The sequence below is a fragment of the Oncorhynchus gorbuscha genome, linkage group LG26 (genome assembly GCF_021184085.1).
Source record: "Oncorhynchus gorbuscha isolate QuinsamMale2020 ecotype Even-year linkage group LG26, OgorEven_v1.0, whole genome shotgun sequence".
NCBI classification, from domain to species: Eukaryota; Metazoa; Chordata; class Actinopteri; order Salmoniformes; family Salmonidae; genus Oncorhynchus; species Oncorhynchus gorbuscha.
The window spans coordinates 18484-32471 of NC_060198.1; the positions used below are offsets into that span (position 1 = coordinate 18484).

Below are 13988 nucleotides of genomic sequence, written 5' to 3' on the forward strand. Positions count from 1 at the left end.
CCTGTCTGTGTGCTGTACCCAGGGCCAGTCTGTGTGCTGCACCCAGGGCCTGTCTGTGTGCTGTACCCAGGGTCTGTCTGTGTGCTGTACCCAGGGTCTGTGTGCTGTACCCAGGGTCTGTCTGTGTGCTGTACCCAGGGTCTGTCTGTGTGCTGTACCCAGGGTCTGTGTGCTGTACCCAGGGTCTGTCTGGAGGCTGTTTATACTGGCAGGTTGAGGGGACCAGACCATAGATAGAAATCTTTTAATTACCCCACCCTCATCCCCACCCTCAATCCCACCCCCATCCCCACCCCCATCCCCACCCTCATCCCCACCCTCATCCCCACCCTTCACCTTCAGATGAGTCCCATCACCTTCAGACGAGTCCCATCACCTTCAGACGAGTCCCATAACCTTCAGACGAGTCCCATCACCTTCAGACGAGTCCCATCACCTTCAGATGAGTCCCGTTACCTTCAGACCGGCTTTCAGACGAGTCCTGTTACCTTCTGATGAGTCCCGTCCCCTTCAGACGAGTCCCGTTACCTTCAGACCGGCTTTCAGACGAGTCCTGTTACCTTCAGACGAGTCCTGTTACCTTCAGCCGAGTCCCGTTACCTTCAGACGAGTCACGTTACCTTCAGATGAGTCCCATCACCTTCAGACCGGCTCTCAGACGAGTCCTGTTACCTTCAGACGAGTCCCGTTACCTTCAGACGAGTCCCGTTACCTTCAGACGAGTCCCGTTACCTTCAGATGAGTCCCGTTCCCTTCAGACGAGTCCTGTTACCTTCAGACGAGTCCCATCACCTTCAGATGAGTCCCATCACCTTCAGACGAGTCCCGTTACCTTCAGACCGGCTTTCAGACGAGTCCTGTTACCTTCAGACGAGTCCTGTTACCTTCAGACGAGTCCCGTTACCTTCAGACGAGTCCCGTTACCTTCAGACGAGTCCCGTTCCCTTCAGACGAGTCCCGTTACCTTCAGACGAGTCCCATCACCTTCAGACGAGTCCCATCACCTTCAGATGAGTCCCGTTACCTTCAGACGAGTCCCATCACCTTCAGACGAGTCCCATCACCTTCAGATGAGTCCCGTTACCTTCAGATGAGTCCCGTTACCTTCAGACCGGCTTTCAGACGAGTCCTGTTACCTTCAGACGAGTCCTGTTACCTTCAGACGAGTCCTGTTACCTTCAGACGAGTCCTGTTACCTTCAGACGAGTCCTGTTACCTTCAGACGAGTCCAGACAGGCTTTCAGACGAGTCCTGTTACCTTCAGACGAGTTCTGTTACCTTCAGACGAGTTCTGTTACCTTCAGACGAGTCCTGTTACCTTCAGACGAGTCCTGTTACCTTCAGACGAGTCCCATCACCTTCAGATGAGTCCCATCACCTTCAGACGAGTCACGTTACCTTCAGACGAGTCCTGTTACCTTCAGACGAGTCCTGTTACCTTCAGACGAGTCCTGTTACCTTCAGACCGGCTTTCAGACGAGTCCCATCACCTTCAGATGAGTCCCATCACCTTCAGACGAGTCACGTTACCTTCAGACGAGTCCTGTTACCTTCAGACGAGTCCTGTTACCTTCAGACGAGTCCTGTTACCTTCAGACCGGCTTTCAGACGAGTCCCATCACCTTCAGACGAGTCCTGTTACCTTCAGACGAGTCCTGTTACCTTCAGACGAGTCCTGTTACCTTCAGACGAGTCCTGTTACCTTCAGACGAGTCCCGTCACCTTCAGACGAGTCCCGTCACCTTCAGACGAGTCCCGTCACCTTCAGACGAGTCCCGTCACCTTCAGATGAGTCCCGTTACCTTCAGACCGGCTTTCAGACGAGTCCTGTTAGCTTCAGACGAGTCCTGTTACCTTCAGACGAGTCCCGTTAACTTCAGATGAGTCCTGTGGCACTTATGGGGGTCATAGAGCAAAATGGAGAGAACACTATCCTCTTCGTGAGTCTCGGACGTTAGACATTTTCGTGAGAAGACCGATTTTCGGGATGTCTCACGGTCTTGACACACACCGCTCTGCCACCTTTCACCGCAGACTTGGAAATGTTGCTTCTGTTTGGGATTTTGGCTGGGTTTCTGTATAAGCACTTTGACATCTGTTGATGTAAAAAGGGCTTTATAACGAAATGTGATTGAGAGAGGAGGAGGGAGAGTGATTCTATATCAGCAGGGATGGGTAAACTTTTGGGGGGGATGGACTGATTTGTTGGTGGAAAATCATCATTCCTCCATTCTATCTGGTTGAAGACGTTCGAGTGTGGTCTGAAGATGTGTGTGGTCTGAAGAGGGGTGTGGCCTGAAGGGGTGTGTGGCCTGAAGGGGTGTGTGGTCTGAAGAAGGGTGTGGCCTAAAGAGGGGTGTGGTCTGAAGAGGTGTGTGGCCTGAAGAGGTGTGTGGCCTGAAGAGGGTTGTGTTCTGACGGGGGGTGTGGCCTGAAGAGGGGTGTGTTCTGACGGGGGGTGTGGCCTGAAGAGGGGTGTGTTCTGACGATGTGTGTGGCCTGAAGGGGTGTGTGGTCTGAAGAGGGGTGTGGCCTGAAGAGGGATGTGTTCTGACGGGGGGGTGTGGCCTGAAGAGGGGTGTGTTCTGACGATGTGTATGGCCTGAAGGGGTGTGTGGTCTGAAGAGGGGTGTGGCCTGAAGAGGGATGTGGTCTGACGGGGGTGTGGCCTGAAGGGGTGTGTGGTCTGAAGAGGTGTGTGGCCTGAAGAGGGGTGTGGTCTGGAGAGGGGTGTGTTCTGACGGGGGGTGTGGCCTGAAGGGGTGTGTGGCCTGAAGAGGGGTGTGTTCTGACGGGGGGTGTGGCCTGAAGAGGGGTGTGTTCTGACAATGTGTGTGGCCTGAAGAGGGATGTGGTCTGAAGAGGGGTGTGGCCTGAAGAGGGATGTGGTCTGAAGAGGGGTGTGGCCTGAAGGGGTTTTCTAAACCCCCCTCTTTAGGATGCACACAAAGATGAACAGTCAGCTAGAATGCAGTGTAGCCTGTTAAACCTGTCTGGTGATGACAACACTAAAGTTACTGACAGCTTCTGATCAGTAATGTAGCAGGTGGGTTAGAATCTGATCCTTTTAGTTTGTAGTGTCTGATCAGTAATGTAGCAGGTGGGTTAGAATCTGATCCTCGATCTGATCTTAGTCCTGACTTGGTGAAGAACAGGTGGGTTAGAATCTGATCCTAGTCCTGACTCGGCGAAGAACAGGTGTGTTACTGTCATACAGCCTCCATTTTCACTGAGACACAGAGGAGACTTGGCAGACAGCAGACTGACACAACACACAACTACAGTGAGTATCTGTGTGTGAGATGTTCTGACAGTTTGTTTGTGTGTGTGTGTGTGTGTGTGTGTGTGTGTGTGTGTGTGTGTGTGTGTGTGTGTGTGTGTGTGTGTGTGTGTGTGTGTGTGTGTGTGTGTGTGTAAATGTGTAAATTAGTAGTCTTGCATTATGTCTGTTTTGGGTCATTTGGAATGTAGTATTAATGAACCGTTTGCTATGATGTCATTCAGATCAGTACACAAGAACCTCAGCTCTCTTCCTCTGTCTGCTATGGGGGGCTCCTCCTCTAAGAAGACTGTATTTGGGGGGAGAAAGAAGCAACAGGACTCAGTGTTGACCTGGAGTGAACTGAAGGGGGCACTAACCAGTAAGAAACAGAAGAGAAACATCATTATTCCTCCTCTGGACAAACTGTCAGTGGATAACCTGAAGAGGGAGGGCCTTACTGCCAATAATACGTTTTCAGTGGCCGGGAAGAGGAAGGAGTCGCTGTCAATCAAGAGGCTGTCATTGGGTAACTCTAGGAAGGAGTCGCTGGCAATCAAGAGGCTGGGTAACTCCAGGAAGGAGTCGCTGTCAATCAAGAGGTTGGGTAACTCTAGGAAGGAGTCAATGTCACCGAAGTCTCTCTCTCTGGGTAAGAGGAAGAAAGGAGAACAGAAGATATTCTCTCTGCTTAACACCAAGAAGGAATCACCTCCTCCACCACCAGCCAAAAATATATTCTCTCTGCTTAACACCAAGAAGGAATCACCTCCTCCACCACCAGCCAAAAATATATTCTCTCTGCTTAACATCAAGAAGGAATCACCTCCCAAAGAGAGATTATCCCTGGCAAATGTTAACCCCTTACTTTAAACCTGACCTCAACCCTGGACAGAGAGACGGATGGACGGATGGACAGGACAGACAGAGAGACAGGTGGACAGAGAGAGACAGGTGGACAGAGAGAGACAGGTGGACAGAGAGAGACAGGTGGACAGAGAGAGACAGGTGGACAGAGAGAGACAGGTGGACAGAGAGAGACAGGTGGACAGAGAGACAGGTGGACAGAGAGACAGGTGGACAGAGAGAGACAGGTGGACAGAGAGAGACAGGTGGACAGAGAGACAGGTGGACAGAGAGAGACAGGTGGACAGAGAGACAGGTGGACAGAGAGAGACAGGTGGACAGAGAGAGACAGGTGGACAGAGAGACAGGTGGACAGAGAGACAGGTGGACAGAGTGTTTAACTTCTAGTTTGTGTCTTTATTCTCGTTCCTAGCAGCATCATAAAGACAGACATGATCAAGCGATGGCCGCCGCCAGGCATAACCAAGCGATCAGGCAGACAGACACAGATTAAGAATGTATTCATTTTTCTGGCTTTATTTAGAGATGTTTTGGTACAAAAATAAAACTAAAAAACAGTAACAGATTTTTTTTTAATGAAAGAGAAAAATAACAGCTTCTCAAAAATGTAGTCTTTCATTTGGGGAAATTATTTTAATGGTGAAAAATGTTTTCATACGTGCTTATGAAAATAATGCATATTAACAGGCATATTTAAATATTTAGATTATTCATAACCAGCATTTCCCTTTTATAGTTTCTCAGGTATGAACTTTTTCCCTTTTCAGAGATGATTTCAGCCAGTAATGGTGGTACGTCCCAATGATCTCTCCTTAAGGGTGCACTCGTTCACTACAGTCAGACAGACAGTCAGAGAGACACAGATGGATCAGATGGACAAACAGTCACAGATGGACAGACAGTCAGAGAGGGAGATAGACAGTCAGTAACAGACAGACAGTAACAGCGAGACAGACAGTAACAGAGAGACAGTTCACTACAGTCAGACAGACAGTCAGAGAGACACAGATGGACAGACAGTAACAGAGAGACCAGATGGACAGACAGTAACAGAGAGACAGATGGACAGACAGTAACAGAGAGAGAGACAGACAGAGAGACAGATGGACAGACAGAGACAGACAGTAACAGAGAGACAGACGGACAGACAGTAACAGAGAGAGACAGATGGACAGACAGTAACAGAGAGACAGACGGACAGACAGACAGTAATAGACAGACAGTAACAGAGAGACAGACGGACAGACAGTAACAGAGAGACAGACGGACAGACAGTAACAGAGAGACAGATGGACAGACAGTAACAGAGACAGACGGACAGACAGTAACAGACAGTAACAGAGAGACAGATGGACAGACAGTAACAGAGAGACAGATGGACAGACAGTAACAGAGAGACAGATGGACAGACAGTAACAGAGAGACAGACGGACAGACAGTAACAGAGACAGACGGACAGAGTAACAGAGGACAGACAGTAACAGAGAGACAGACGGACAGACAGTAACAGAGAGACAGATGGACAGTAACAGAGAGACAGATGGACAGACAGTAACAGAGAGACAGATGGACAGACAGTAACAGAGAGAGACAGACAGATGGACAGACAGTAACAGAGAGACAGACGGACAGACAGTAACAGAGAGACAGAGACAGACAGTAACAGAGAGACAGATGGACAGACAGTAGACAGAGAGTAACAGACAGATGGACAGACAGTAACAGACAGACAGACAGACAGAGACAGACAGAGTAACAGAGAGACAGATGGGACAGTAACAGTAACAGAGACCAGATGGACAGAAGTAACAGAGAGAGACAGACAGTAACAGACAGATGGACAGACAGTAGACAGACAGTAACAGAGAGACAGACAGATGGACAGACATTAACAGAGACAGACAGTAACAGAGAGACAGACAATAACAGAGAGAGACAGTAACAGAGAGACAGAGGGACAGACAGTAACAGAGAGACAGACAGTAACAGAGAGACAGATGGACAGACAGTCAGAAGTGTTGTAGGTTCTTTAATAGAAGCAGTTTCCATCATTTCTGACCATGAAACTGATTGTGAGGTCACAGAAACAACCAGAACACATCAGTCTACAATACAGACTGGCCTATAGTCTATTCCTTCATTCTCTAGACAGCGAGACAGATAAGAGGGACGGCTGGCAGACGGCTGGAAGGCCAAGACAACGACGCAACATGTAGGCAGTATTGGGCAACAGAAGGCAGTTCAGAGAAGATACACCCTGATGTATAAATGCCTGTTTGATCATGTGTGAAATGTGCTTGCAGCCGAGGCTTTCAGGGCGGTGAATAAACTCTGAGGTTTTACTAGTCGTCCGTTTGAGTTTTTACTCCGTTCAGAACCTAACAATACATTTAATAACAGTAAAATGTCTTTACAAATACCCCCCTTTCTTAAAACTCACCTAACATGTTATGCAGTACACACACACACCTCTCCAACTCCTGCTCACACACCTCTCCCCTCACTATATACACTCAGCGCAGACTATTCTCGTAAGATCAACAACAAAAAATGCATAAATAAAATGTCGATTTAAAAATAAAAAGTCATAAATATTCAGTTCTGATTGTAATGATGACTTTTCTACTGAGCTGGCTGCTCAGGTAGACCACATGTCAACACATATCTGAGGAGTGTATATGGGACAATGTCAATAAAGTTGTTTCAAACAGAAACGTCCGTGCCTGTAGGTAACTGTAGTCATGTTTTCTGTAACATACAGTATCATACAAACAACATTTTACATCAATACAACTAAACATCACATTATACAATAAAAACATTTAGCATGAATCAGAAACTCCCCCCCCAAATAATCACACACTCTGTGTGTGTGTGTTTGTGTGTGTGTGCGCGCGCATGCTCGTGTCAGCTCTCTGTGCACGTCATCATGTCCTCTGTTCCCTTCAGGATGAGAGGAGCTCCCCTGGTCTTCTCCACCAGCTCCGCATCACCATTCTCATACGGCTGGAGAGGGAGGATGAAGGGGACGAGGAGAGAGGGATGGAGAGGGAGGATGAAGGGGACGAGGAGAGAGGGATGGAGAGGGAGGATGAAGGGGACGAGGAGAGAGGGATGGAGAGGGAGGATGAAGGGGACGAGGAGAGAGGGATGGAGAGGGGGGATGAAGGGGACGAGGAGAGAGGGATGAGAGGGAGGATGAAGGGGACGAGGAGAGAGGGATGGAGAGGGGGGATGAAGGGGACGAGGAGAGAGGGATGGAGAGGGAGGATGAAGGGGACGAGGAGAGAGGGATGGAGAGGGGGGATGAAGGGGACGAGGAGAGAGGGATGGAGAGGGAGGATGAAGGGGACGAGGAGAGAGGGATGGAGAGACAGGGTGAAGGGGACGAGGAGAGAGGATGAAAGGAGAAAGAGAGGGATGGAGAGGCAGGGTGAAGGGGATGAGGAGAGAGGGGATGAAAGGAGAAAGAGAGGGATGGAGAGGCAGGGTGAAGGGGATGAGGAGAGAGGGGATGAAAGGAGAAAGAGAGGGATGGAGAGGCAGGGTGAAGGGGATGAGGAGAGAGGGGATGAAAGGAGAAAGAGAGGGATGGAGAGGCAGGGTGAAGGGGATGAAAGGAGAAAGAGAGGGATGGAGAGGCAGGGTGAAGGGGATGAGGAGAGAGGGGATGAAAGGAGAAAGAGAGGGATGGAGAGGCAGGGTGAAGGGGATGAGGAGAGAAAGGAGAAAGAGAGAGTTAGTAAGGTCCAGCCATTGGAGAGAGAGATAGAGATGAAGAAACAAGAGAAATACAGTGTGGTGTCTTTCACAGAGGTGTTCAGTAGCTTCATCTCTGCTCCTCTCCATGACAAGCACAGCAATAATCTGGATCACAGCGCGTATAGATATCCTCCCTGCTCCTCTCCATGACAAGCACAGCAATAAGCTGGATCACAGCGCGTACAGATATCCTCCCTGCTCCTCTCCATAATAAGCTGGATCACAGCGCGTACAGATATCCTCCCTGCTCCTCTCCATAATAAACTGGATCACAGCGCGTATAGATATCCTCCCTGCTCCTCTCCATGACAAGCACAGCAATAAGCTGGATCACAGCGCGTACAGATATCCTCCCTGCTCCTCTCCATAATAATCTGGATCACAGCGCGTACAGATATCCTCCCTGCTCCTCTCCATAATAATCTGGATCACAGCGCGTACAGATATCCTCCCTGCTCCTCTCCATAATAAACTGGATCACAGCGCGTACAGATATCCTCCCTGCTCCTCTCCATGACAAGCACAGCAATAAACTGGATCACAGCGTACAGATATCAGATATAAACTCCCTACAGATATCCTCCCTCTCCATAATAATCTGGATCACAGCGCGTACAGATATCCTCCCTGCTCCTCTCCATAATAATCTGGATCACAGCGCGTACAGATATCCTCCCTGCTCCTCTCCATAATAAGCTGGATCACAGCGCGTACAGATATCCTCCCTGCTCCTCTCCATGACAAGCACAGCAATAAACTGGATCACAGCGCGTACAGATATCCTCCCTGCTCCTCTCCATAATAATCTGGATCACAGCGCGTACAGATATCCTCCCTGCGCATACAGAGGAAACACAATAAGGAAACACAATACAACCAAGCTAGAACCTAAAGGAAACCCAACTATAACCACAACCTATTTATTGAGCCGTGGCTGGTGTGTAGCCAAGCGATGAAGCGTGTTGGGCCAGTAACCGAGACTACTAGGTGAAGAATCTGTCAACGTGCCCTTGAGCAAGGCACTTTAACCCTGATGCTCCTGTAAGTGGCTGTGGATAAGAGCGTCTGCTAAATGACTAATATGTTTAGCTTCTTGTTTGTGTCCTAATTCTCATTCCTGGCAGCATCATAAAAGACAGACATGATCAAGCGATGGCCGCACCCAGCACCACGATGCCGCCAGGCATAACCAAGCGATCAGGCAGACAGGCACAGATTAGGAATATTTTCATTTTTCTGGTTTTATTTTCAGAGATTTTTTTTGTACAAAAATAAAACTAAAAAACAGAAACAGATTTTTTAATGAAAGAGAAAAAACAGTTTCTCTGTTAAATGGAGTATTGTTTTATTTTACAATCTGGGAAAAATATGTTTTCATACGTGCTTATGAAAATAATGCATATTAACAGGCATATTTATATAAAAAATGTAAATATTTAGATTATTCATAACCAGCATTTCCCTTTTATAGTTTCTCAGGTATGAACTTTTTCCCCTTTCAGAGATGATTTCAGCCAGTAATGGTGAGTTGGGGTACGTCCCAATGGTCTCTCCTTAAGGGTGCACTCGTTCACTACAGTCAGAGAGACAGATGGACAGACAGTCAGAGAGGGAGAGAGTTGGGGTACGTCCCAATGGTCTCTCCTTAAGGGTGCACTCGTTCACTACAGTCAGAGAGACAGATGGACAGACAGTCAGAGAGGGAGAGAGTTGGGGGTTCACGTCCCAATCCCAATGGTCTCTCCTTAAGGGTGCACTCGTTCACTACAGTCAGAGAGACAGATGGACAGACAGTCAGAGAGGGTGAGAGTTGGGGTACGTCCCAATGGTCTCTCCTTAAGGGTGCACTCGTTCACTACAGTCAGAGAGACAGATGGACAGACAGTCAGAGAGGGAGAGAGTTGGGGTACGTCCCAATGGTCTCTCCTTAAGGGTGCACTCGTTCACTACAGTCAGAGAGACAGATGGACAGACAGTCAGAGAGGGTGAGAGTTGGGGTACGTCCCAATGGTCTCTCCTTAAGGGTGCACTCGTTCACTACAGTCAGAGAGACAGATGGACAGACAGTCAGAGAGGGTGAGAGTTGGGGTACGTCCCAATGGTCTCTCCTTAAGGGTGCACTCGTTCACTACAGTCAGAGAGACAGATGGACAGACAGTCAGAGAGGGAGAGAGTTGGGGTACGTCCCAATGATCTCTCCTTAAGGGTGCACTCGTTCACTACAGTCAGAGAGACAGATGGACAGACAGTCAGAGAGGGAGAGAGTTGGGGTACGTCCCAATGATCTCTCCTTAAGGGTGCACTCGTTCACTACAGTCAGAGAGACAGATGGACAGACAGTCAGAGAGGGAGAGAGTTGGGGTACGTCCCAATGATCTCTCCTTAAGGGTGCACTCGTTCACTACAGTCAGAGAGACAGATGGACAGACAGTCAGAGAGGGAGAGAGTTGGGGTACGTCCCAATGGTCTCTCCTTTCTCCTGAAGGGTGCACTCGTTCATGACATTCCACACATCTGACAGCATTGGGTTGGTGGAGGGCTGGAGGGAGTTCCCACCATACATCTGACAGCATTGGGTTGGTGGAGGGCTGGAGGGAGTTCCCACCATACATCTGACAGCATTGGGTTGGTGGAGGGCTGGAGGGAGTTCCCACCATACATCTGACAGCATTGGGTTGGTGGAGGGCTGGAGGGAGTTCCCACCATACATCTGACAGCATTGGGTTGGTGGAGGGCTGGAGGGAGTTCCCACCATACATCTGACAGCATTGGGTTGGTGGAGGGCTGGAGGGAGTTCCCACCATACATCTGACAGCATTGGGTTGGTGGAGGGCTGGAGGGAGTTCCCACCATATTTCTTATACCAGTCATTTCCTTTCAAATCAGTGAAGGGAAGTGAACGAGTGCACACTTTGGGAGGAAGAAGAGACAATTGGGACGTGACCCAGAAGTGTAGAAGAGGACGACTTGATTTCACTTGACCACTTGGGGGCGCTAATGTATATCACACTTTACTGCGTGCGTGTGTGTGTGTGTGTGTGTGTGTGTGTGTGTGTGTGTGTGTGTGTGTGTGTGTGTGTGTGTGTGTGTGTGTGTGTGTGTGTGTGTGTGTGTGTGTGTGTGTGTGTGTGTGTGTGTGTGTGTGAAACAAAATGACAGTCCGTGTCATGGGTGGGGTAGGGTAAGTACGAGGGGAACATATTTCACTGTCACACCAGAGTTAGTGCAGAATAGCGTGCGACACTGAAATGTTTCCCCCTCTGCCTGTAATTGTGCCGTTCGTTCTCCATTAGTGACATCACTGACAGGATGTGTAAACGTTTAACTGGTGTTTGTGTGGGGTACTGTAAACACACACATACACACACACTCCTGTGTCTCCACACAGAGAGCAACGACACAGCGATGAGTCAGCTGTGTGTTTGTTTGTGTGTGTGCGTCTCTCTCTGTGTGTGTGTGTGTCTGTGTCTCTGTGTGTGTGTGTGTCTGTGTCTCTGTGTGTGTCTCTGTGTCTCTGTGTGTGTGTGTGTGTCTCTGTGTGTGTGTGTGTGTCTCTGTGTGTGTGTGTGTGTGTGTGTGTGTGTGTGTGTGTGTGTGTGTGTGTGTGTGTGTGTGTGTGTGTGTGTGTGTGTGTGTGTGTGTGTGTGTGTGTGTGTGTGTGTGTGTGTGTGTGTGTGTGTGTGTGTGTGTGTGTGTGTGTGTGTGTGTGTGTGTGTGTGTGTGTGTACATGCCATAGCTACAGGTCACAGGAAACATGACAACTAGTCAGACCTGTTTGAACCACTTTAACATCTGGTTCACATCCCACCAGGCTGTCCAGGGGTTGGCAGACAGCCTTCCTACAACGTTCCAACAACGTTATAGAGACATTGTCACTATATAGAAAGTCTGTATGGAAAACAGTTGCATTATTAGAGTCCGGTATGAACCCAGCTGAAGACCAAAACATTCACGGCGGGGGGCTGGTCTTACTCAACCGGACTCATTCAAGTCTTGGCGTTGTAGAACGTCTCTTTCTCTCTAGACACACAGATTGAGACATCTGTGTTAGAAGCTGCACGGCACCATGTTAACAGAGGAGAAATCAGCCCCATCACTCACAACGTTATGTTTGATCAGGTCTCTTTTTACAAACAGCACGTAGGCTCCGGTTTCTAATGACACGCAGTCACTTCTCCAGACAGTACAGCTGCCGTTAGTTTCCAAACAATAATATCTGCATGATTAACTATTCATATGTTTCTATATTGATGAGAACAGAGACAGACAGGGCTGCTATGTTACAGCGCCACATACAGTATTATAACAACGATGCTACAAACACTCATATAGGCCATATTCTCTGTCTGCTTGTAATGGGAAATACCTCGTCAGTTGTACAACCGAATGCCTCCTACTGAAATGTGTCTTCCGCATTTAACCCAACCCTCTCTGAATCAGGAGGTGGTCGTCGTCGAGGCCTGGTTGTTGTAGGACTATTTTGTGACATTGTTGTGGTACATGTTCCACTGTAATTCTGTTGTTGTAGGTGTTTTAGTGGTATTGTGTAACGTTGTCGTTATTGTAGGTGTTGTCGTGGTATTGTGTTACGTTGTACTTGTTGTCATGGTATTTTGTTACGTTGTACTTGTTGTGAGTGTTGTCATGGTATTTTGTTACGTTGTACTTGTTGTGAGTGTTGTCGTGGTATTGTGTTTGTACTTGTTGTAAGTGTTGTCATGGTATTTTGTTACGCTGTACTTGTTGTAAGTGTTGTCATGGTATTTTGTTACGTTGTTGTTGTTGTAGGTGTTGTCATGGTATTTTGTTACGTTGTTGTTGTTGTAGGTGTTGTCATGGTATTTTGTTACGTTGTACTTGTTGTAAGTATTGTCGTGGTATTTTGTTATGTTGTCGTTATTGTAGGTGTTGTCGTGGGATTGTGTTACATTGACGTAGGTGTTGCCATGGTATTTTGTTACATGGTAGTAGTCACTTAAGTGGTCTTTTATCCAGTGTAGTTATTTTTTTAAATGTTTTGTTAAGTTGTAGTGGTTACAGTGGTTGATGTTGTTAAGGTGTGTCAGTGCATGGTGGTTGCTATGGTATAGTTTGGAGGCCACAGCGTTGTTGTTACGGTGTAGTTTATGTCATTGTGACAGTGTAGCTACATTGTTGTCACAGGACTGTTAGCTAGTTGTCTGGGCATGGTGATGAAAGTTACTACAGCACCCTGTCAGTGTTGACATTGTTACGGTGTAACTGCTTGTTACGTCGTCATCGTACGCCTGTCACCTATATGTGTCTACTGTCCTCATCTAATCGTCTGTGTCAGAGTGGTTGCCGTGGGGACTTATATGATTGTTGTCATCGTCGTGGTGATTGTTGCCGTTGCTCTCGGAGAGTACCTCTTGCTCCAGGGTGTTGCAGCGCATGCCGGACAGCGTGTCTTTGCGGCCGGCGTCGCCGCGGCGACACAGGCAGCAGAGGATCCGCTTGAAGGTCTGTAACATGTCCGTGTCTCTGAAGCTGTAGATGATGGGGTTGACCAGGGAGTTACACTCAGCCAGGACCAGACAGTACTTCTCATAACGCAGCACCTTGCAAGATTCACAGCCCAGACCATCCAACATCAACAACACCAGGCCCGGGGTCCAGCAGATCACAAAACAACCTGGAGGAGAGGAGGAGAGAGGAGGGGGAGAGGGGAGGAGAGGGGGAGGAGATGAGAGGAGGAGAGAGGGGGAGAGGGGGAGGAGATGAGAGAGGAGAGAGAGGAGAGGGGGAGGAGAGGAGGAGAGAGGAGAGGGGGAGAGGGGGAAGGAGGAGAGAGAGGAGAGAGGAGGAGAGGGAGGAGAAAGGAGGAGGAGAGAGGAGAGAGGGAGGAGGAGAGGGTGGGGAGGGAGAGAGAGAGGGAGGAGAGGGTGGGGAGAGAGAGGGAGGAGAGAGGAGGGAGGGAGAGAGGAGAGAGGAGAGGAGGAGAGGGAGGAGAGAGGAGAGGAGGAGAGGGAGGAGAGCGGAGGAGAGGGAGGAGAGAAGAGGAGAGGGTGGGGGAAGGAGAGGGAGAGGAGAGGGAGGGAGGAGAGACAATTGTAAAATGTCAGCTGGTCAGTGAATACT

At 48.8% G+C, this 13988-nt stretch overlaps 1 protein-coding gene across 3 annotated transcripts in view; it reads right to left on the minus strand.

The window, feature by feature from the left end:
* Positions 1-3314: 3314 nt before the first annotated feature.
* The window catches only part of lpar2b (lysophosphatidic acid receptor 2b), a 51704-nt gene continuing 41030 nt past the window's right edge, over positions 3315-13988 (minus strand). Inside the window, exons 6-8 of one of the 3 annotated variants that reach the window (XM_046330166.1) lie at positions 13277-13542; positions 7019-7132; positions 3315-3415 (exon numbers count right to left, since the gene is read on the minus strand). In XM_046330166.1, the coding sequence (XP_046186122.1) occupies positions 7034-7132; positions 13277-13542 (365 nt within the window). In that variant the 3' untranslated portion in view covers positions 3315-3415; positions 7019-7033. Of the gene's footprint in view, positions 3416-6142; positions 7133-11502; positions 11910-13276; positions 13543-13988 lie in introns of those variants that run through there. The other 2 variants (XM_046330167.1, XM_046330169.1) reach the window with 2 other exon arrangements.